General features: G+C 35.8%; 1 protein-coding gene across 2 annotated transcripts in view; it reads left to right on the forward strand.

Annotated features, from left to right (window-relative positions):
• CWC27 (CWC27 spliceosome associated cyclophilin) overlaps positions 1-24,534 on the forward strand; it is a 196,688-nt gene that overhangs the window by 146,122 nt on the left and 26,032 nt on the right. Inside the window, exons 12-14 of one of the 2 annotated variants that reach the window (XM_047728916.1) lie at positions 15,661-15,770; positions 20,466-20,569; positions 20,671-21,267. In XM_047728916.1, the coding sequence (XP_047584872.1) occupies positions 15,661-15,770; positions 20,466-20,569; position 20,671 (215 nt within the window). In that variant the 3' untranslated portion in view covers positions 20,672-21,267. Of the gene's footprint in view, positions 1-15,660; positions 15,771-20,465; positions 20,570-20,670; positions 21,268-24,534 lie in introns of those variants that run through there. The other variant, XM_047728915.1, reaches the window with a different exon arrangement.

A 24,534-nucleotide genomic window follows, 5' to 3' on the forward strand; every position in this document is an offset into this window, starting at 1 on the left:
CTACAATAGCCTCAAAACAAGTCTGTTCCCTGTACATTTTTCTTAACAAACTCCACCCCTTTCCTGTAGGTTTCTAGTGCCTTATGTCCTACCGTGACCCTTTTAGCCACAATTTTTCTGTTAGACTATTTTAACAACCTGCTAACAGGCTGCTAACAGATATCTGTTGCTAATCTTAGATCCTGCCAATGCATTCTGTGTGTGGCTTTTCTTAAACACAAAGTTGATCATGTGTCAATCCCCTTCATAAAATTCTTTAATGGCATCTCATTTCCTACAGGATGAAATCCTTGCAGGCCATACAAGGCCCTACATGGCTAAATTTTTCCTGCCACACCAGTCTCATCTCTCATTATGCATCCAATGCTCCATACAGGCTAAATTTTTCTACATGGTAACCTATTTCCCACCCAAGCCTTCACTGTTACAACTTCCTTTTCCTAGAATGCCTTCTGTATGCAGTGAATATTGCCTCAATATTCAAGTTGCTGTTTAAGGCCATTTCTCTAAGATGCCTGTTCTGATTTCTCCTTCATCACTACATCAATGGTTCCCAAGCTTTCCTGTGCATTAGAATTACCTGGAAATCCCAAAGCTCGGGAAGTGAAACCCAGGGTGTCAGTACTTTTTGAAGTTCCCCAGATATCTGGTCAAGATGGTTTAAATATTCATCTGTATCTTCCTGGAATTCTTTCTTTTTTTCTTTTTCTTTTTTCTTTTTTTTTACTTTTGCTTTAGTTGCTTAAGCCACCTGAAAATTATTTTAGTTCATGACATGGGGTAAGGATATATGGTTTGTAATTTAGCACGTGAAAGAGACAAACTACTAGTTATTAATACAACATGGTATATATGCTCATGAAGGTTTGAGGGAGCAAAAGAAAGGCAATTAAATCTAGATGGCAACATATCTTTCTAGATGCACAAGCCCAAGTAGAATCATCAATTATTGAGACCACTGGTCTCCAAAAATGTTTTATTACACCTGCAGAATAAAGTTTTTTATTTTATTCTTAACAGTTTTATTGAGATATCTAGTTCACATACTACACAATTCACCCATTTAAAGTGTGCAATTCAGTGATTTTTAGTATATTCATAGGTATCTTCAAGTATCACTAAAGTCAATTTAGAACATTTTCATTATCTCTAAAGGAAACCTTGTGCCCTTTACAATCTCCTGCTACAGACTCAGCCTCCCCTCTCCTGGCCCTTGGTAATCACTGATCTATTTTATGTCTGTATAGAGTTCTCTATTCTAGATGTTTCGTATGTGATTGGCTTCTTTCACTTAGCATATTTTCAAGGCTCATCTATGTTTTAGGTTGTATTAAATACTTCATTCCCCATTATAGTTAAATTACATTCCCTTTTATGGCTATACCACATTTTGTTTATCTATTTGTCAACTGATAGATATTTGGGTTGTAAAATAAATTGTGAACATTACCAAAATATGTATTTTAAATGTATTTATTACTCATCTGTAGGTATTACCAAACACATATATTGTGTACTATATATAACATACAACAATAACAAAAAATAATAGTTTAAATATAAATAACATTCTTGGGGTACCTGGCTGGCTCAGTTGGTAAAGCATGTGACTCAATCTCAGGGTCATGAGTTCAAGCCCCATGCTGGACAAAGAGCTTACTTGAAAAATAAATATATAAATAGATAGATAGGGGCGCCCAGGTGGCTCAGTGGGTTAAAGCCTCTGCCTTCGACTCAGGTCATGATCCCAGGGTCCTGGGGATCGATCCCCACATGGGGCTCTCTGCTCAGCGGGAAGCCTGCTTCCCCCTATCTCTGCCTGCCTCTCTGCCTACTTGTGATCTCTGTCTGTCAAATAAATAAATAAAATTTTAAAAATAAATAAATAAACAAATAAATAAATGTATTACCAATAAATAAATAAAGCATTCCAATATCTTCTTTTCACCTCTCAAGTGGGTCATTTTGTACACTAAGAAACCTCTCAACTTTTATAAATTTTTGAAGCTACTGGTTCAGGTGAGGAAGTTAGTTGAATGAAAGTGTTCCTGACAGAGGATACAGTGTATGCAAATGCACTGAGATAAAAGAAAGCATGTCACCTTTCTTATCTTGCAGGATGTGTGTGTGAAACACAGAGTGGAAAGGATATGGAATTTTTCACGGCAGTCATTTTTACCCTCTCCCTTATGATAATAATTTAAGCTTAATGAGAGAACATCTATTTATTCTTCAAACACTTAAGAAAGAATAATAAATAAAAGTTTTATTACACTATATAAGTCCCTATTTTTATTGTTAATACTTCGCAGTTATACAATACACTGTATTATTATACTTTCTCTCTAGAAGCAACCTTCCAGTTTGGTCTCCTTTCAAATAACCCCAACCAAGAATGAGCAGCATCAGTTTCCTTTTTACCACTTTTGTCTGGTTTATTTCTGAATATCTTATTTGCAATATTTTTTGTGACATAAGGAAACTAAGTCTGTGATAGAAAAAAACAACAAAAATAAGTCCTTTGTACTTTGTCTTCCACAAACCCATAGAGAAGTCCCTTACACTTCATTCCACACTGTGATGAGTTGCCATATGAGGCATATATAAAAGAATAATTATGTTTATTCTTACCAATTTGATTGTAGTTAAAGAGAAAATGGTTGCAATATTTACTACAGCCAAAGATTGCTGGTCTGTGGTATCTTTTTAAGATGTTAGACAGACTACTAGGATATAATAGTCAACTCAGTTTCTCAGAAATTTTTCTCAAGGTCGGCTTGCTTATTTTTCTATTATCCATACTTTAACTGCCTTGCATATTTTAACAGTGTAGCATACTAATTAATTTACCACATTAAATGCCTTAAAGAAAATAGTAATTAATAATGAATTGACCATCTAAGACTAGAGACAAAGCATTTGTGAAGCAACTCAAGCTTTTACTCGAGTGAGTGACAAAGCTGAGAAAAGAATGTGAAGTTGCTAACTCAAAATATTGAACCCAGTCCATTCAGTGTGTTGGCTTTGTTTTGTGACTAAGCCAAAGGTGTTTTTTTTTTAATTAATCAGTGAGAATGTGTCTGTAATTATGTTATAATCCAAAATAAGAGGGTGAGAAATTTTTCACTTCACCAAGAAAAAAATATAAGATTGCTTGAGTTAATAATTTCAGCTTATGAAATTAATCAGATAAACCCAAATAACCCTTCTTTACTAACTGATTAATTAATGCCATTTCAAAGCTCAGGCACTTTAAAAAATAACTTTTTTTCTTTCCCCAGCACATATGTTTTTATAATACAGAGTTCAGACACTTTAACTTTAGTTGATCTATCATCCTAATGAGTATTATATTTCCATTGTTTCCTGATCATTTTTTGGCTACAGGTACCACAAAAGAAATGTTCAGAGACATTAAGCTTAAGGTGGCACCTGATGACTGCAGCTTTTCAAGGTTTGGGACAAGGAAGGCCAGTTATTCATATACCTCCGCTTTGTCCCTTCCGTCTCGCCACTCCCTCTTTCAATTACTTTCCCTAGGAATCCATTTTCCTCTAAAAATCACCTTCCTTTTAAAAAGAAATCTTAATTAATTCATTAAAATAATATGTCAAGTATCTGAAACCTTATAAGCAGATGTTCAGTCTCTAGACATAAAATGGTGAATAAAATAGAAAAGTTCCTGTCCTCTAGGAACTCACTTTCTTAGGTCCAGCTTTGGTACCCATCTCAATCATAGCTCACTGGCATTCACTTATCACATGCTTTTCCAAATTTCGGCTTTTTTCAAAAGGATACATCTAGTGGCAACTCCTTTCCTGTTATATTAAATATATTAAGTATATATAAATATATTAAATACATTATCTTGCATAAAACACTTAGAATACTGACTGGCATGCAGAAAGCACTATTCCTACAGGTAGAGGATAAGTAGAGCAGAGCATATGCTAGCAAATAGTGCTTCTTCTTTTTTTTTTTAAGATTTTATTTTTTTTTTAAAGATTTTTATTTACTTGACAGAGAAAGACACAGCGAGAGAGGGAACACAAGCAAGGGGAGTGGGAGAGGGAGAAGCAAGCTTCCTGCTGAGCAGGAGCGCAACTTGGGGCTCCATCCCAAGACCCTGGGATCATGACCCGAAGGCAGATGCTTAAAGACTGAGCCACCCAGGTGCCCCCAAGATTTATTTATTTATTTATTTTTTTTTTACCAATCCCTATACCCAATGTGGGGCTCAAACTCACTACCACCCTGAGATCAAGAGTCGCATGCTCCACCACCTGAGCCAGCCAGGCACCCCAGATTATTCTTAAGCAAATTCAGATTGATAGGTAAGCATCATGATAAGAATGTTACATTTGAACATCCAAATTTGTGGAAATATAAATTAAGTTTTGATAATTCACTTCACAAAAGGATCGTCTACTTTTCTTCCAATTATGAATTCTATTAGTGCTTTGAAAATATGACTTAATATACAGAAATATTTTTTATTCAAACAAATATGTTAATAAAATGAAAAATATTATATCTACTCCTTGCTTCTTCAAATGAGATTTAATTTTTTGAAGGAAGCCATAACTATAAAGTAGCTTATAGACATAAAATATGGTGCCCTGTATTCAGTGCCAAATGATACCTCATATTTATATAATATGAACAGTTTACAAAGTCTTGTCATTTGCCTCTTTACATTTAGTTCTGTAACAGTCACAAGAAGTAAACAAATTCTATAGTTACCATTTTGCAAACAAAGGAACCAAAGCATTGAAGACATTTAGTATTCAGCCTAACTCAAACAGATTTGAGGAGTCAGAACTTCGTCCAAAATTCTTTCCACTATAAAGCTATAAAGCAGTGTTTCCTTAAAAAAATTAAAAAACACGGACACCTGGGTGGCTCAGTTGTTAAGCATCTGCCTTCGGCTCAGGTCATGATCTCAGAGTCATGGGATCCAGCCCCTCATTGGGCTCTCTGCTCAGCAGGAAGCTTGCTTCTTCCTCTCCCACTCTCCCTGCTGTGTTCCCTCTCTCGCTGTGTCTCTCTGTCAAATAAATAACTAAAATCTTAAAAGGAAGAAGAAATAAAGAGAAAAAGAAAATTGAAAAACAAATAAATAAAACAAAACAAAATAAGCTACAAGCAAAATGACCTGTTAGCTAGAAGCCAGAATCGGCAGATTGAGGGCTGGCTTACAGCTGATAGCAGTACCAGTAAGACTAAGCAAGGTGACCCCCATCCAACTCAGACTCCAACCCCAGGTTCCAGAAAGCATATCTGAGCACAGGTCAACTTCAAATGAAGCATAACTTGATAACCTTTGTCCTACCCTCACCTCCTCTCAAAATTTAGTTTGTTAGAGATATCACTTAAGATGGGAATTGAGGAAGAGGGGTGAAATCTGAATCAGAGTAAGTGTACCTATAGTAGAGAATATGGTCTAGGCAGGTTAAAAAATTCTGAGATAGTGAACACAGCCAGAAACAATTGGGCATGGTACTTTGAAGTAATTGCACATATTTTCACATTTAAGTTAGACTATTCTGATAGATATGGAAAAATAATTTTACCAGGATACTTTTCAAAGTTCCTTCCTAAACTAATTAGGGAAAATTCTAACAAGATTTTAGGAGTCGGGTCACTTCTTTCTCTCTCTCACTTATTTGTCTTTGTCTTCTTGTTCACTGAACCACTGAAGGAGGCATTGTTCTCATTAAGAGAAGTGTGGGTATCAGAAAACTTGCAACTTTAGCCTCCATTTTACCAACTAACTCAAACTAGTATCATAATAAGAAAATACACTTTAAATTTTTTCTTTTCTTTTTTTTATTTTATTTTAGAAATTAGTTCAAACAACATACCAGTGAAAGGTGGTTCAACACACTTCATTTAGTTTAACAAAAGGCTTGCAGATACTTGTAAATAATTTCCTTGCAATATAGACCTAGAAGATAGGTCTTGTGGCTACTTGTTACTTAACCAAAATAAAGTTCCAATTCATTAATCTATCACTTAGGTACTTGATGATCAGATTTTTCTTATTTTCCTTATTCCTATCTTATTCACCCATTCTTCACTTTCACAGAACATTTTTTTCTCTTTCTCATGTGCATACTGTCCTCTGTTGTCTTCCTGCTTGGTTATGGTGTCTCTTCTACCTGCTATGGCTTAATTTTCTTTCTCCTACAAGGCCCAGTGATCCTGCCACTTCTTCCTCTTACCTTTTCTCTGTCTCCTCTGCATGAATTTCCTAAGTACTTTATCAGGACCTCTCTTATGTCATTTGTAACACTGCACAGTTAGAGTATAGCTATCTTATCCCTTTTCCAGCTTAAAAGATCCTCACATTGGGAACCATCTATGTTTCACTCACTGTCATATACAGTAGTGCCCCCCTTCATTCCCGTAACTGCTTGCAGTGTAATAGAATAGAAACAGCATGGGCTTTGAAGTCCGACAGCCCTGATTTCAAATCCCTGCTCTATCATTTATTAGCCATATAACCTTGAGCAAGATACTTAACCTCTCTAAACCTGTTTCCTCTTTCATAAAAGAAATGATAATACCCATTGTGTTGTTACAAGAAAAAGAATTTAGTGAGAAAGCAGGCACAGAGTTCTTAGTATTATATCTCAGACATGCTAGGTCCTAAAAAGTGATGATAGTACTAGTAGTAGTGGTCTTAACTTATATTTTAGAAGCCACTTTATTGCTTCAATGCCTCAGTCACACAGGGGATAAAAAGAAGCCCATGTGCATCACACATGCAAGTATTTAAGGACTATTTTGAACTGGTCTGTAAACTCTTATAACTACTTGGAGAAAAGTACCTCATAAATTTACTGCAGAACAGTAGAACTCTCCTTTAAGTACTATTAGAAATGTTCTGCAGTGTTTAATTTACTAGGAGAATTATAGCCTTAGGCAATTTTAGGTAGCAATTCTTTCTTTAGTATCTGCCCTGATTCGCTTCATGAAATCTTTTTATCTTAAAGAATTTTGTATTTTTTTTTCTTATTGCTACAACACAGAGTATAAAATTTGTAGTTTCCATATCCAGAATGGCAGGTCAACATAGGGATGTTATCAAAATGGACATCAAACTGCAAGAACTGTAGGTCACACCATCTGGAGAAGTACACAAAGTGTGCTCTGTTGAGAAACGTGGGGGCAACATCAATCAATCTTTGTGCTAATCCTAGGGTCCAAGTGAGGAATAATGAAGTAAATTTGAACAGAAACAACAGACTAGAGCAGATAGGTGGAAAGTTAGAGCCCCAGAAGTAAAGCTATTAATGCCCCTCAATAATTCTCAGTACTGGGCGCCTGGGTGGCTCAGTGGGTTAAGCCGCTGCCTTCGGCTCAGGTCATGATCTCAGGGTCCTGGGATCGAGGCCTGCATCGGGCTCTCTGCTCAGCAGGGAGCCTGCTTCCCTCTCTCTCTCTCTCTCTGCCTGCCTCTCCGTCTACTTGTGATCTCTCTCTGTCAAATAAATAAATAAATAATCTTAAAAAAAATAATAATAATTCTCAGTACTCATTTTTATATTGTAATTGTTTCTTGTGATCATTATTCAGAAAAGTGGAGAAACATCTGATTTAAAAAAACTTATCAGATAGAGTCTATATAATAAAAAAAATGTATTAGGAATTTAAGGCAATTTCATGTTTAGGGTTCAGAACCTGTCTTTACTGAAATAAGTTCTCTTCATCTCTTAATTTGTTAGGTAAGTTCATTTAATTTATTTGAATTGATTCTTAGTATAATACTTTGTGTAATGTATGTGTTGTTATATAAGTTATTACCAACACAACTGCTATTTGAATTATAAACTCCACAAAGCAATATACTGGGGGAAATAAAAGTTAAAATTTTATATTTGGATAGGACCAGGACATTAAAATAAGTTTTAAAAAATTTCTAATAACTTAAGGGAAAATAACAAAAATTAAAATTAAGAAAACTCCCAATTAGAGAATTAAATCTATATTGGAGAGTCATGCCATTTTATAAATGGTCACATTGTAGTATAAATGGATATAATTTCAAAGTGATTATTAGACTATAATGAAATAATTCTGTGGTGATTACACATTCCAAAGAGAAAGCACACACAGTAGTATATGTAGAAAGGAAACAACATTGAGTTGTCAGAAGATCTGGATTCTGATATTCCAAGCTTAGCACAATCATTTGACCTCTCTAAACCTCAGTTTTTTCATCTGTAAGGGAGCAGTTATTGCTGCCTAAGAACTTTATAGTACTAATATTTTGTGTTGTGATTATGGACATACTCCTTTTATAGTGAATTAAATAATTAAGATTAAGTAGCCAGTAGATTATAATTATACAGAGCCCCTACATATGAACTCTGATTTATTCATAGGCTACCCCTGCTAGAAATGTTTAATGGAAAATACAGCTGAAAGTCAGTATTCTTGTGCAGAGATTAAAAAAAAAAACTAAAACCTAGTCAGGCCAAATTAAAAATGCTCTAACTGAGGGGCACCTTGGTAGCTCAGTCGGTTAAGTGTCTGCCTTCAGCTCACAATCCTGTAGTCCCAGGATTGAGCCCCACATTGGGCTCCCTGCTCAGCCGGGGGTCTGCTTCTCCCTCTGCTCCTTGCTCCACTTGTGCTCTCTCACTCTCTCTCTCAAATAAATAAGTAAAATCTGGAAAACAAAACAAAACAAACAAACAAAAAAAAACCTGCTCCAACCAAGATGCAAACCCAAATGGAGGCCATAAAAATAAAGATGGACAAATCAGAGGAGTGAACCAGCAATATATAAGATTGAAACTATGGAAAACAATGAAGCTGAAATAGAGAGAGAAAGAAAAGTAATGAATCACAAAGGGAGACTTAGGAAACTCAATGACTTATTAAAATGTAGTAACATTCATTTCATAGGAGTACCAGAAGTTGAGGAGAGAGAAAAATGGGCAGAAGGTTTATTCGAGTAAATTACAGCTGAAAACTTCCTGAATGTGGGGAAGGGCACAGACATCAAAATCCAAGAAGCATCAAGAGCTCCTATTAAATTCAACAAAAGCTGACCACCACAAAGGCATACCATAGTCAAATTCATAAAATACAGATAGTGAAAATAAGTATTATTGTATTTATATTCAAAATGGAATACAGTCTAAAAGTCTGGATTAATTTAACTGTATTATAACAGGTTACCTTCACATTTCTCTACTCAGTTAATAGAAAAACACAGGAAAATATTGTGTATTACTTTATTTTGAGGGTTATTTTAAGCCTAAAATAACATGAAGCAATGAAGCTAGGATGAACAACAGCAAAAGAAAAAGAAAAATTCCATGTAAATGTAGACTGAATTCCATTTAATTACTGTTCAGTGGTAAAGCATATGTCAGTGTTGAGGGTTCAAGCATACTTCAGGCAGTTCCTGAATTATTTAACCACTTTTGACTTATTTTCATGGAACTACCGGCTTATTTTGACCACCAGATGGAGCCAGTATTCAATTCGTAACAAAAAAATACGCTGAAAATAAGAAGTGGTTAAATAAAATGAATTAAATCATGGATTTCTTATTTTAGTTCACAGTACAGAAATAAATTAAACTTTCAGCCTAGTCTTCCTCTAAATTTCTGCCTAGTCTTTGTAATGGGCATAAGACACCTCTATTAAATAATTTCATTATTGTGAATAATTTTCATCTTGGCAGTTTCATAGGATAAAGAGACCAGTTTTCTTCTGATTCACTTTCTAAGGACATCATCTAAGCAACTTTTAATTATCTTTAAAACAAAATTAGTACAGGGCACCTGGATGGCTCGGTCAGTTAAGTGTCTGCCTTCAGCTCAGGTCACGATTTCGGGGTCCTGGGATTGATTCCTGCATCAGGCTTTCTGCTCAGTAGGGAGTCGGCTTCTCTCTCTCTCTCTCTCTCTCTCACTCCCTCTGCTTCTCCCCACTCTCATTCTCGCTCCCTCTCAAATAAATAAATAAAATCTTTAATAAATAAATAACCCCCCAAATTAGTACAAATTTAACCTCTTGTCATTCAATAAATACTATGGATTATAATTATGAAAATGATAATAAAAAGTATATGTAGGCTCTCATCTTAATGGCAAAGAATATCCCCATTATTATAATTTCCATAATATATTTTCTTAATAAAGCAAACCAAAAAATGGGCATTCTGACTGGGGGGAGAATATGTAGTTTATCCCCAGTAGCTCCTCAAGGAGATGGTGAAGCTTCAATCAATGGCTACAAATCTAACAGATTCTACCTAGAAAGCTTAGTGTTCAAGTAATCAGAAGTAACTGCCTTAAAGTTGACTTCTACTCCTCTTACCTATTTAATACATGTCATAAATTATTTATCTCTAACTCAATTTAAACAACTATCTGCTGAAAAAGTATTTGTATGCTAAGGGCCCTGAGCCCCTACAAGTCTCTCAAAGAGTCTTTCATCCTGCAAAAGCAATAAGACTACTATGGACACTGCTGTAATTTAAGATCTAAGAGTGATCAGATTGTTCATTTGTCTATTCAGCTACTGTTTATTGAGTACATACTATATGCAAGGCGTATGCTAGGCCACAAACGGCATAATTCCTGCCATCTGAGTTTGTAGACTAGGGGGCAGTACAGACAAAGAAGCAGTTATGATATAGTATTTAAACTGTTTAAAGGTTCAGATGAGGGGGGGAATATGACTAATTAAGGATTATCAAGAAAAAATCATTAAGAATTCTTCCTAGGTAGAAATTATTTACATAAACCCACGTTTTGGCAAACTGTATTTCCCATTTATCATGGTCTGGGAGGAATATAGAACCTTTTTTGGTAGGATTTTATTTCATCAGACACATCCAACTGGTAACCTGATGCCTTTTTATGTTGAATTGGAGTACTTTCTGTTCTCTTGTGTGTCAGACATGAAAAAGAAATAACCAAGGTGGTTAAAAACTTGTCATTTAGAATCAGACTACATGGGTTTATATTCTCATGTTTATAGTCCCTTAATAAGTTATTTAACCTTTTACTACCTTAATTTCCTTATCAGCAAAATAGGGCTAATACTATGCCTTCCTCATAGGGTTGGTTATCAGGATTAAGCAAGTAATTCAGGTACTGGTATCTGGCACATAATGAGTACTTAAAATGTTAGCTATAATGGATATCGCTTTTCAAGCCGGTACTTTTCCTAGAATTAAGAACTGGTGTATATAAAATTTTATTTTATTTTTTATTTATTTATTTTTTAAGATTTTATTTATTTGACAGAGATCACAAGTAGGCAGAGAGGCAGGAAGAGAGAGAGGGGGAAGCAGGCTCTCCACCGAGCAGAGTGCCCGATGTGGGGCTCGATCCCACGACCCAAGATCATGACCTGAGCCGAAGGCAGAGATGTAACCCACTAGCCACCCAGGCGCCCCATAAAATTTTATTTTAAAAAAACATACTTTTTAGCTTCCAGAAAGTATGATAAGTACAACTAGGTATCACCAGCATTGATATTTTCTGTGTCCATTAAAGTCTATCCGTTTTGTTTTCAAATGCTATTTACTATTAGCAGTAACATATTACTTTTATTCATATAAAAGTTTTCATTTATTATGGAAATTTTTCAAAAATTTCCTTGAAGTACTGGATGCCAGTATATTTAAAATAATTTATAAGCAGCCTTACTAACAGTTTCTAATACATACTGATTATTCAATAAGCCTTTTTTTTTTAAATGAATGAATGTAACAACTACTTGGAGCTGTTAAGTTCTTGAGCGCTGATCCTGAGACAGTGTAGGGAATAAGCCCTTTATCTATAAAACGAGATTTGTAGATGGTTACCATTGGTTCATTAGTTAAGTAACCACAGTTGAGTCATCGTCCCTTTATGTTCAGAACAAAAAGTTTTCACAGTGAAGAGATTCAAGTGGAGCAAGGATTAAGTTTCTGACTAGCTCTTAGAGGAGGGGTTAAAGGCATTCTTTATAACATGCGAGTACAGAAGTGCAGTACTTAACTTTGTCACCTAAACTAAGCATCAGAACACACGTTTTAGCCCAGGCTCTGCTGGTGATCCCTCTGGGAGACTGGCTGAGAAACTTCACTCACCTAAACACTGGTTCCCTCACCTATTGACTGAGAAGGTAGATTGGTAGATCCTCAAGGTAACTTCTAACTCTGGTGCTCTAGTGAGCTGATAGTCCAGTGATAAACTGATGATTATAGTGATGTTGGACATTCTCTTCACCAGACCCTTTCACATATATTACCTACCTATATTATCTCAGGGATAGCTGAGATACTTTATTCTGATACTATAACATATGTAAGCTTTAAGCCCTCTAAGGAATCAGCAATTTGAAACTTAAAGTCAGTGGCTTGATTTCTTAACTATTTTCACATATCTTAGGTTTGTTTCACCCTTTAGACTACATTATAGAATGAAAAGTTTGTAACATTTATGTTTTAGATGTCTTTCATAGCATTTCTCAGAATGCCCACATATGAGAGACACTAGGTAAAATTTTATTTTCTGGATTGAAGTTTTAGTTGAAGTCACTGAGCACAGTGTGCTCAAATCCCAGCTCTACCATATTGTAATTCCTGTTTCCTCATTTGGTGTATGGATCCTTTCTAGATCATCAAAGCACTTTAACATGGTGCCTAACATATACTCTTTGGTAAATGTTCTTTTTTTTCCCTACCACTCTTCCTTCCTATTTATTTAGCATATTTTGTAGAAATTTCAGTTAATGACAAATAGTCATCATATTACATCATCATTATGAATTATCATCCACTGTATATTGAGATTTATAAGAAAAGTAAAAGCAGAACAGTCTGTACTTAGAAAAACTAAACTTTTCAAACTCCTTGTGTATTTTATTAGCCAGTTTTATGTCACTAAAATCATCCAGTCGCTTATTCAATTTTTGTTTATTCAGGGGGATTCAAGCACATGAGAAATGAATGTGCTACTTCCTGTTCTGGCAACACGGACTGAGTTAGCACAGACCTTCCTTCTTCTACACATATATAGAAATGCTGGATAAAATATGATCCTGCCCAATTTAAATACTTAGCTAAGCTTAAGAGCGGGAGAGAAAGAGAGAAGAGAGAGGGTAAGAAAAAAAGAAAGGTCGTAGGTACCAGAAACAAAGGGGAAAAAAAACAGAGCATTAAGTGCGCAAGGTGATATTATCGTTGCCCAGGGGGCTAATGGAACCAGATGTAGGCTCTACTAGCTAGAAGCTGGGAGTTTTAATCTCAGACTTGGAGAGAGATGTGGCCATGGCTCAAGAGAAATGGAAACTAGAAAAACCATCCACCTAGTCAGGAAGGCCACAATGAAGCTTGTCATGTTTCAGACCTCTGTGTGGGGGAGATTTAAAAAAAAAAAAAGTTTCTCAAGAAATCAAAATTCTAAACCTCTACCAGGCAGGCTACAAAGTCTGAATATACATTCCCTATATGGTATAGGAATCCTAAGCCAAGAAATTAACTTGAAAAAAAAAAATGTCTAGACTACTAGACCCCCTAAATTGCCTGGTAGAAACAAATGCAAAAGTTTTTTGTAGAAACTCTTAAACAATCCTGGGTGCCTAGAATTCCTACAGAGCATGATGGAGATGCAGCTCTAGCTAAATATAAACTCACAGTCAAAAATTAGAAAACACATAGAGAAATGATGAGCCTAGGAAGAGAGTCAGAAGACTCTCCCCAAGAGAAAGATCCCCAAGAAGAATCTGAAAGATACAACATAAAGGTGTTTTAAATAATTAAAAGAGATTTTTAAAGGACTAAATATAATTTTTAAAAAGACTGAGACTATTAAAAGAACAGATGAATAACCAAAAGAAGAATAACCAAAAAGAATACCTAGAAATAAAAATATAATTAAAATCAATGGCTCAGCTTACATCTTAAAAACTGAGTAATTATAACTAAGCAAAGGATTAATAAACTGAATTATAAAACTAAGGAAATTATTCAGAATATACTCCTGAGAAATAAAAATAAAAAATTAACGTGCTATGATTATTCATAGTTGATCATATTGTAAAGGGAAGTACTTATACTAATGTGATATACTCAGTTATGAAATAGAATAGTTGGCCAGATTTTTCACACAGTTGGGTTTATGCAGCAAATGTCACAGCATTAGAAAATTTCGAAAATGGCTGATTGTTAATACACTGTACATTAGTAACATTCTTCAAACCACGTAACAAAGATGTAAGCAACAAACCAAGGCTTGAACAGAAAGATTACTGGTGTTCTTTTTTTTTTTTTTTTTTTTTAAAGATTTTATTTATTTATTTGAGAGAGAGACAGTGAGAGAGAGCATGAGCTAGGAGAAGGTCAGAGGGAGAAGCAGACTCCCCATGGAGCTGGGAGCCTGATGTGGGACTCGATCCCGGGATTCCGGGATCATGACCTGAGCCGAAGGCAGTCGTCCAACCAATGGAGCCACCCAGGCATCCCGATTACTGGTGTTCTTGATTACATCTGGCTCATCTTCGTTTGCCAGCCAAAGATAAGAAGAGATAGGTTGTTGGTTTTTGGTTTTTTTATTTTTCAATCATAAATTTTCACTAATACATATGCATGTAAGTTAATACAAAATGTTAGTACTCTTCTTGAGACAAAACTGTGCTCCATAAACCCAGATGTTAACGAATCTTTACAGGGAAGTATTGCAGGATCAAATCTATAAATTGGTTTTCTAATTCTAACTTAGCAAAACTTACTTTGATCTGCTTCTGATAGCTGTCCTGAGTTATTCGTTGGATATACTTGTTTTTTATGATAACATCAAATTGAACTTGTTTATTAGTTGTTGCTGTTGTTGCTTTAACTGAGCAACAGAAGTGGCAGGTAGCTGGAAAATCAACCAATATCAAACAATTGTATCTTATAAACAGGAGATGAATGTAAAACAGCAGTGCTGAATTTTAGGAGAATCTTAATTTTTTTTTTTTTTTTTTATTTGACAGACAGAGATCACAAGTAGGCAGAGAGGCAGGCAGAGAGAGAGAGAGGAGGAAGCAGGCTCTCCACTAAGCAGAAAGCCCGATGCAGGGCTCGATCCCAGGACCCTGGGATCATGACCTGAGCTGAAGGCAGAGGCTTTAACCCACTGAGCCACCCAGGCAACACTCAATTATTTTAAAAATGAGATAGGTGATTTTATACTCAAACAAGTGAGAACTACAATAATACATTATATAATAAAGATGTTTATAAAATTGGTTGATAAGTCAACATTGATCACTGTCTAGCACAGGAAATAGTTGTGGAGCTGGATCCACTTATTGGTTTTGTTTTTATTTTAATTTTTAAAAATATTTTATTTATATATTTGACAGAGACAGCAAGAGAGGGAACAGGAGCAGGGGGAGGAGCAGAGGGAGAAGGAGAAGCAGGCTTCCCGCTGAGCGGGGAGCCCAGTACGGGGCTCAGTCCCAGGGTCCTGGGATCATGACTTGAGCCAAAGGCAGATGCTTAATGACTAAGCCACCCAGATGTCCCTGGTTTGATTTTCACACGGGTGAAAACCAATCCCAGGTTCTGACCTCCTCTTCTGTAATAAGCATAGGTGTTAATATGAAAACACATAGCCTTTTTACTATTTATTCTAAAAATATTCTATTATTCTTCAGAGGATGAAATTGCTCCTGATGATGCTGTTGCAGAATACAGAAGAGAAAAGCAAAAGTATGAAGCTCTGAGAAAGCAACAGGCAAAGAAGGGGACTTCCCGGGAAGACCAGGTAACTTCATAAGCCTAAATCTATATGTAACGCATTGCCTTTTAATTGTCTTGAGGTGTTGCTCATGAAACCTGATTTGATTACACATCAGAAAAACGCTACCTCTTAAAAATGAAGAAAGATATATTCATAGAGTGTGGGGTGACAAGAACCTTGGACACTCATGTTCTTTCCAGATATTGTAGGCCTAAAACTTTCAGGTTTCAACCTTGTACTCCCATATCAAGCATAGGAACCATATAAAGTCACATATTCTCAGTAGCCAGGTAGAACCTTTGTCTAAGTAAATATTATAAAATGGAGTAGTGGCGATTATAAATGGTGAAGAGATCTCTTCTAGCACAGCATCTCATATACTGACTAGCCAGTTCTGCTCAAAATTGTAAACTGCCTGTAAATAAGGCATTCAGTCCACTAGTTGATTTCTATTGTAAATAATATCACAGGACTCTTCTTGTTTCAAATAATTTATGAATTTTTAAGAACTCATAAAAGATGACTGTTAGAAATAAGAGTAAAAAAGATAGCTCCACAATCTGAAAGTCAATTTTATATACTATGCAACACTTGGCATTTAGTAAGATAAATATCTTCAGCAGTCATTCATGTTGAAAAGCTAGGGGGAAGACCAAAATCATTTATTTGTGATGCTGCCATGTATATCTATTTGAGAAAATGCCATTTTAGGTGTATAGATAAAATAGGCAAAATAAAAGTAAATTAAAAAGCCCAAGTCTATTTGGATAAATTAATATAATCAGGAACTACATTATAAATGACACCTAATTCCTGGTAAAGCAGAATCATGCATCAGTACTTAGGATGAAAATAATCATAAGGAAAGTTCTACAAGAAGTCAGATACAGAAAACTGTAATTATAGAGGATGAATTTGAGCAATTTTCAAAAGAAATGGCATATCAAATGAAATTAAGAAAAAGTACATTATTAACTTGTTTTCATGGAGTCACAGTGAATAGCAACTGCAGTCAATAATACTACCAAAGATACCCAAGGATCACTCTTATTCATGCACTCCTCTTTTTTGCCTCCTAGCAAATAATTATTAAGAACCATGTACTAATCAGTATATTTGGTGGTAAACAAGGTAGACACACATATGTCCTGAGCTATTAGGGAAAAGAGCCAGTTAAGTAATACCATTAAAAAAAGGTGAGCATTGTGACAGGTTAAGTACAGGAAACTATAGAAACATCTAATAGGACCTAAGATGGTCTGAGAATCTGGGAAGGCCTCACTGAGAAAATGATTCGGCAGTTGAACTGTGATGGTTGAATAGATAGGTAGCCAGACAAAAGGAAGAGTATATGAAAAATATCTGATCTCTTTGCAAAGAACTATATGTTAAGTATGACTGTAACATAAACTAAGAGAAAGATGATGCTAGAGAGGTAAGCAGAAGCCAACTCATGCAAGGCATTTTTGAGTCATATTAAGAAATTTAAATTTACCCTAAGGGGAGTGGGGAGCCATTGAAAGAAGGAAGTGACATGATCTCATTTGCAGTTTAGGAAGATCCCTCCAATCTGGCTGCAGTATAGAGAGTATATACTGAACCAGGACAGGACTAGAGGTGCAGAGGCCCACTGAAGAGACTCTTATGTGTAGATACACATGCAGCAAAGTCTGCGAAGGCAGGGCCTCTTCAAAACAGTTTCCTCCTGCTAGGAAAATTCTCACTATGCTGAAGAGCCACGCTATAAGTAGTTGGCCATTCATTCCTTCAGCAAAAACCAGAAGACTAACTCCCCTAATAGATGCCAAACAGAAATGTCCCTATGCAAATCCTATCTTCTTTTTTTTTTATTTTATTTATTTACTTGAGAGAGAGAGAACAAGCCAGAGAGAAAGAGAGAGAGAGAGCATGAGCAGGGGGTAAGGGTAGAGGGAGAGGGAGAAGCAGACTCCCTGCTGAGCAGGGAGCCTGACGTGGGGTTCTATCCCAGGAACCTGGGATCATGAACTGAACTGAAGGCGCTTAGCTGACTGAGCTACCCAGGTGGCCCAAATCCTATCTTTAGTCTATGTTGTGCCCCATTATTTTTGTGATGTTTGTTTTTCTTCCTTGTGTCTTCCCTTGCCTTTAGAATGCAGCTAGAGAAAAGTCTAAACCTGAATACAGGAGAAGCTTAAAAAGGCCAAGATGATGTTTTCTACTTGTTACAGTCCCCCTCCTCTGAGCAAATGCCCGTAGCAGGTTAATTGGCTCTAAAAATAGACAGCCTTGCCACTTTCAACTGAAGGAAGAAGATCCAGGTCTAGCATAATTTTACAGGAAGCTTTCAAATTTGATTCCACTAAGAAGTCTCCTTTGTTTTAATTTTTTTTTATGCCTTTAGAAAGACATTTCCAAGTGTACAAATATCCACCATTAAAAATTAATGGGCTTGGGGCATCCGGGTGGCTCAGTCTGTTAGGCATCTGCCTTTGGCTCAGGTCATGATCCTAGGGTCCTGGGATAGAGCCCTGCATCAGGCTTCCTGCTCAGCAGGAAGTCTGCTTCTCCCTCTTCCCCTACCCCTGCTCAGGCTCTTGCACAAGCTCTCTCTCTCTCCCTCTCTCAAATAAATAAATAAAATCTTTTAAAAATCAGTGTTTATAGATATAGAAATATGCATATGTAGATATATTTTATATAATGTACATGTAGATATATAAGCTCATACACATATACACAAAAACACCTAAAAAACCTTTAAGGATATTTGCCAAACTGTCGACAATTGTTATTCCTAGTTGTGGGATAATAGATATTTTTGTTTTGCCTCTCCTTGTTTTCTTATTAAACTTTTTCTTACTATAAAGCAAATACAAATGTTTGCAAGCACAATTTTTTTTTAATGAATGAGGTTTAAAAACAAAGGATACCTTCTTTATCTGTTAACACTGCTTGAAGAGCTTAGTCTTTTAATTACTACTCTGCAAACAGAATAAAATATCTAAACCCTAATGCACTAGGCAGCCCTTAGAATGCCTATGAGGATATTCTGTAGGAATTTATAGTGTTTTCCCAAAACTCATCTCATTCAATAGCTATGGCAATGTGTATATTTTCACCTGTTGTTCATGTGGGCATCAAATTTTACAGACCTTAGGGGCGCCTGGGTGGCTCAGCGGGTTAAAGCCTCTGACTTCGGCTCAGGTCATGATCTCAGGGTCTTGGGATCGAGCCCCGCATCGGGCTCTCTGCTCAGCAGGGAGCCTGCTTCCCTTCCTCTCTCTGCCTGGCTCTCTGCCTGCCTGTGATCTCTGTCTGTCAAATAAATAAATAAAATCTTAAAAAAAAAAAATTTTACAGACCTTAGAATGTACGCGAGACACTCGCATTGTCATTCTTAGCACTGTCTTTGATTCTTGTACCACCTGTCCTTACTGCGCTTAAGTTCTAGACCATCATTTTTCATGAACCATGGTCTTTATGGTATTTCCTAGATAAATTACAGAGCCTAGCAATCTATTGTGACTCCTAATTATACTCGTTACTCACATACTGAATTATTATACATCTTTTTGCTTATGAAGTACGAATATTTTAGTGCTGAATTCGATATGACAGTATCTTAATTAGACATTTGATTTTTTAGACAGGTAGTACTTCACCCCATTTCACAATTGTGTAGTTTTTTAAATTGTAGGGAAAAAATTTTTTTCCAACTTTTGTTCTCTGCTCAAAATCTGGAGTCAACTGTTAAGTTATAGCCAGGGGACAATGTGATTGATTGTTACCCACAAAGGACACGGGAGACAAACAAAAATTAGAGAAATGGTCCCTTTTTAAAAAACCTACTGAATCATGGTAATTATGCCCTACTTCTTTTACTTAACAATAGAATGTAATACTTCATGAATATAATTTTTATAATAGTGTAATGGCATAGTCACTGTTTTTTAGGAAATTTATCTAGTTCCTTATTGACAGACACTTTAACATGTTTCCATGAGAACTTGTATGATTACTGCTGCAGTGTACACCTTTTGCATAAGCCATTTTCCATGTTTCACACAATTTCTCTTCATGGATTCCAGGGGCGCCTGGGTGGCTCAGTGGGTTAAGCCTCTGCCTTCAGCTCAGGTCATGATCCCAGGGTCCTGGGATCGAGCCCCGCACCGGGCTCTCTGCTCAGCAGGGAGCCTGCTCCACCCCCACCCCCGCCTGCCTCTCTGCCTACTTGTGATCTCTGTCTGTCAAATAAATAAATAAAAATATTTTTAAAAAATAACATAAAACAAAGTGATTGAATCAAAAGGAATGATCATCTTAAGGCTTCTGATAAATTTAAAAGGCTTTCTAAAAATGTCACTCCCATTTACCCATCTTCTAACAGTTAATGTGTTCATTTTACCTTCCTTAACAATGAACTTTTTAAGTTCATGGAAATTTATTCAGTGACAAATAGTATTTATTTTTGGTATTTTAGTTTTAATTTCACATATTTTAGTAAAGTAATCCTTTTCTTAGGGACATTAAAAATTAGCCATTAACAAACATGCATTTTATTGTTTAAGCATCTTTTATATAAGCAAATTTATGTTCCCTAAATCAGAAAGCAAGTCACCTGTGTCTGAGGGAAAATGTCAGTGCAGATGCAAACAAAGCATTGTCAAGGTTTGTTGCAGTTTTGTAAAATTATATTTATCCTTATCAGAGAACTTAGCAGTGTAATTGTTATTCCAGACCCTGGCGCTGCTGAACCAGTTTAAATCTAAACTCACTCAAGCCATTGCTGAAACTCCTGAGAATGATGTTTCTGAAGCAGAAGTAGAAGATGATGAAGGATGGTAAGGGCTTTGATTCCTCGGTATTAACCCTGAACAAAAGGCTCAGGGCAGACACACTATTAGGGCGTTCCCACTATATCACCCATTTTTTTCTCTTTCAGACTTCACCTTTCATCATCCCCTTGTCGTTATATAGGGCCTCAGCACCTTTTGAGTTCATTTCACTTGAGTAACCATTTATTGAGTGCTCGGTGTGTTCCCAGTATTATGCTAGCCAGCGGAAAATATACAAGAAATATGTGACTTTCTCCCTGTCCTAAATAACTTTCTAATATTGTGGAAAAGATAAGATTCACATTAAACAGCTAGAAAGCAGCCTCAAAAGATTCTAAATCATTAATATTTTACACTATCCCACAAACATTTTAGGGCTCAGTAATACATTTCATAATCCTACTAAGTTCTTCTTAAAATTTATGACCTACAGGATCCTAGCAATTCATACGCAGTCAACTTATTTTTTTCTTTGGCTATTTTCAGCTTTTAAGACACTGATAAGAAATAAAGGAATTAATGACTCGTATATGTTCTATCCTTAGCACTTTATACTATAATAGCAAAAAAGGGGGGAAAAAAGGGAATAAGAATTGCGCTTTCCCTTATCACACTCCTCTGTCCTCCAGTTGACTTCACATGTAGTATATTAGGACTCCCCACACCTAACTGCCCTCACCTCCCACTCACCCTGGCTCCAGCACATTGCTGCAAGCAAGCCAATGGGTCACCCCCCACATATGACTCACCCTCTGGAACCTCTGAACTGTCACATGTGCCATTACCCCAACCCAGAATCATAGCCTCACTCCTCTCTGCCAGAAGCATCTCTCTCCTATTTCAAAACTGCTCAACACTCCCATCCTCCAGGAAACCAGTCAGCAAGATTTGTTGAGCACTCACAAATCTAGAGGGTGGAGGAAAGAGGGCTGGGACACACATTAAAAAAGACATAAAAACACTTATTAAGAAAACATTTAAGCAAGATTCTATGACTATATATAACTTTAATCAAAAGGGCTGAGGGGATGATTTTTTGAATGGAATGAATCCTACCTCCCCTAGGACCCTTAAGTACCTGTGTATTTCTCAAGATATAGTTTCTATATGATCTAGGTTATTTTTTTTTTAACCCTGAAACTTTTTAAATGGGTTTCTATTACTTATGTGTATTTGTTTACACTTAAATTCAAAGTTGTTTAAAGGCAGAAGCTGGCTTCTCCCACCGTCCTGTGCCAAAGGGGAAGGCTCAGTGACTGTTGATTGACCCATCAAGATAAATGCACATTACAAAGAAGAACTTTCTGTTTTTTATATGACTGGACAGGTTTAGTTTTATTTTGGATTCCTTGAATGTCTCAAAATATCTTTCAAATGTTTTGGGTTCAGCCACCACATAAAAAAATGTTTTGCCAAGTCCTCTTCCCCTTATTTTTGAATCCATATGCATTTTTTAAGGAAACATGATCCATGTGTTTCTGATTCATTTACACTTAACTCATCAAGATGGTGTTTTGTAAGAGCAGTTTGATGCCCAATAAGTTTTTTTAACCTTTTTATAAGCCATTTAAGTCCTTTTTTATTGAACAGGAAAGTCACCAACAAATTTAAACCCAGAAGTTTCATTTGAAACTCATAACCCACAGGATTCAAATTTACTTTTAACTTGGCAAGACCATTTAACTTCCCAGGGTTCTTCCTAGCCACTTGGTTCAGTATTCTCTCATTGTGAATTCCTCATTAGCTTCAGATATCAATTAGTGTTTTTAAAATTGTCATTCTTGCTTTTGTTGTGATTTCACAGTACAATCTATGTCCTAACATCCTCATTAGAAAGTGAACAAATGGAAAAACTTTACCAGATGGTAAAATCACTGGTCAATGATGTTGACCACTTCTCCTTCTGGGGAACAAAAATAAGTGGTCAAGGAAAGGTAAGTAAGTTAAAGACATGATTACCAGGTCTTCAGGGGGTTCATTTCTACCTTCAGTTGCAGTCTCCTTAACAGAAAGTCAGAACTGTAAACTCTGTACCTACACATTTTTCATATTTGTTTTATTTAATATCTAGTAAAATACCTTTTGTGTTCAGGGTACTAAAGAGAATCATACAGAATACATGGGACCCTTTTTATTGCACTATAGACTATTGAAATTTTGTAACCCAATAAGCAACAACATCCTTTCTGTTCCTAAATACACCCGTTCCACTTTATCAGGTCTCTAGTGATTTAGATCATCTCTCACAAAGTATATTCCACTCAGAAAAGAAGTCTTATATTCAGAATGATTTATGGCAAATATTATGAGTGCATGGCATGTGCATGTGTGTTATGCATAAATTACATGGTTACCAGACTATTTTGTAGGTCACGGTTACTGCTTTTCTAAGAAGTGAAAGTCAGCCAGTGCTGTACTACACTGTCAGGGTCTGTTATCTGAGGTAAAATGATTGCTTCTCAGACATTTTTATGTGTCCACATGAGTGACCACACATTGAGGGATCATTTTCATTTTCTGTCAAGATAGAAACCATTACCAATTTGTTATGTTTTCTTTTACTTGGCAAACTCTTCTATTCGCATTTTTGGCTGAGCTGCTGTATTGGCATGGTATACAACAGACATTTGGGTACCATTCAGCAGCATTCTACTTTTTATGCAAAAAAAAAAAAAAAAAGTGGGAGGGGGAGAGAAAGAAAAGAAATATGATTCTATTGTAAACACTGTATATGGTGTTTGATAATTATTCCCAGATTTCACTAACAAAGCATTTAAAGAAGTATTATTAGTAGATCTAAGCTGAAATGCATGATAGAAATTTTTCACTCAAAATTATTAGGATTCTTCCTTTGTTGGGATATGTGCTGCCAATATTTGGTGGCATTGATGGCTCCCAGATTCCCATGTAGCAGCTAAAGTAGCCTCTTTGCCACTACATTCCTTCATCCCATAGCATCACACTCTTATAGCTCTAGAATCCTTCTTCAAGCATGGATTTTATAAAACCGATTAGATATATGGCAGGAGTCATCAGCCAACAGATTCATATGACCATGTGGATGAAGTCCACATGCCATTTTGGGTTTGGTTAGATAAAGCTTGGTTAGCTCCCAGAAAAGTTTTGAGAGAGCTGTGTCTGACAAGATAATAGAGAGACATAAAAAAGAAAGCCACCTGCTCCTAAGGAACAAAATCAGCATTCCAAGGAGAGGAGAAAAATTAAATCTATGAGATTAAAGTGTGATTTTTGTGAACATTTAACTATTTGCTACTAAGTTCCTTTGAATTTTTTTCCAGATTGTTAAATCCAAGGTTAACCTAATACTTTATCACAAATATTCATGATAAAATAATAAACAGTATAAAATCTGTCTGCTTTGCTCCCTCCTTGTCTTCTCGCCTCACTCTCCTCTGCCACTTTCCATAGTATAGACAGTATTCAGTATCATAAGAATTAGAGAAATACTAACAATTGCAATGGTTGCCTCAAGTATTTTAATAATTATTTTTATTATATAAAGAAAAGATGTTCACTATAGCAAATCAGAATTCAGACCCTCAAAGAAAATAAATAAAAATCACCTGTAATCCAGCAGTAAATGCTATTAATTTATACCCTTCCTTTACTGTAATCCAGCAGTAAATGCTATTAATTTATAAATTTATAAATTTATTAATTTATATATGCACATATATATATATCTTTTTTGCAGAAATGAGATCATATAATGCTATAATCTTATAACTTGCTTTTTTCCCCTCAGCAATATATAGTAAGTATACCGATTAAGTATATATATTGATTAAGTACTTTTCCTTGCCATATATAATTTTATAATTAATTTTTACATTTTTGTATTATGGCCACATAGTATGCCATTATATGGTAAACCATAGTTTACTTGATCAGCCCTATGTTGCTGGATATTTAGGCTCTTTCCAGTTTTTCTCATTATATACAACACTGTA

The sequence above is a fragment of the Lutra lutra genome, chromosome 5 (assembly GCF_902655055.1).
Source record: "Lutra lutra chromosome 5, mLutLut1.2, whole genome shotgun sequence".
Taxonomy (NCBI): domain Eukaryota; kingdom Metazoa; phylum Chordata; class Mammalia; order Carnivora; family Mustelidae; genus Lutra; species Lutra lutra.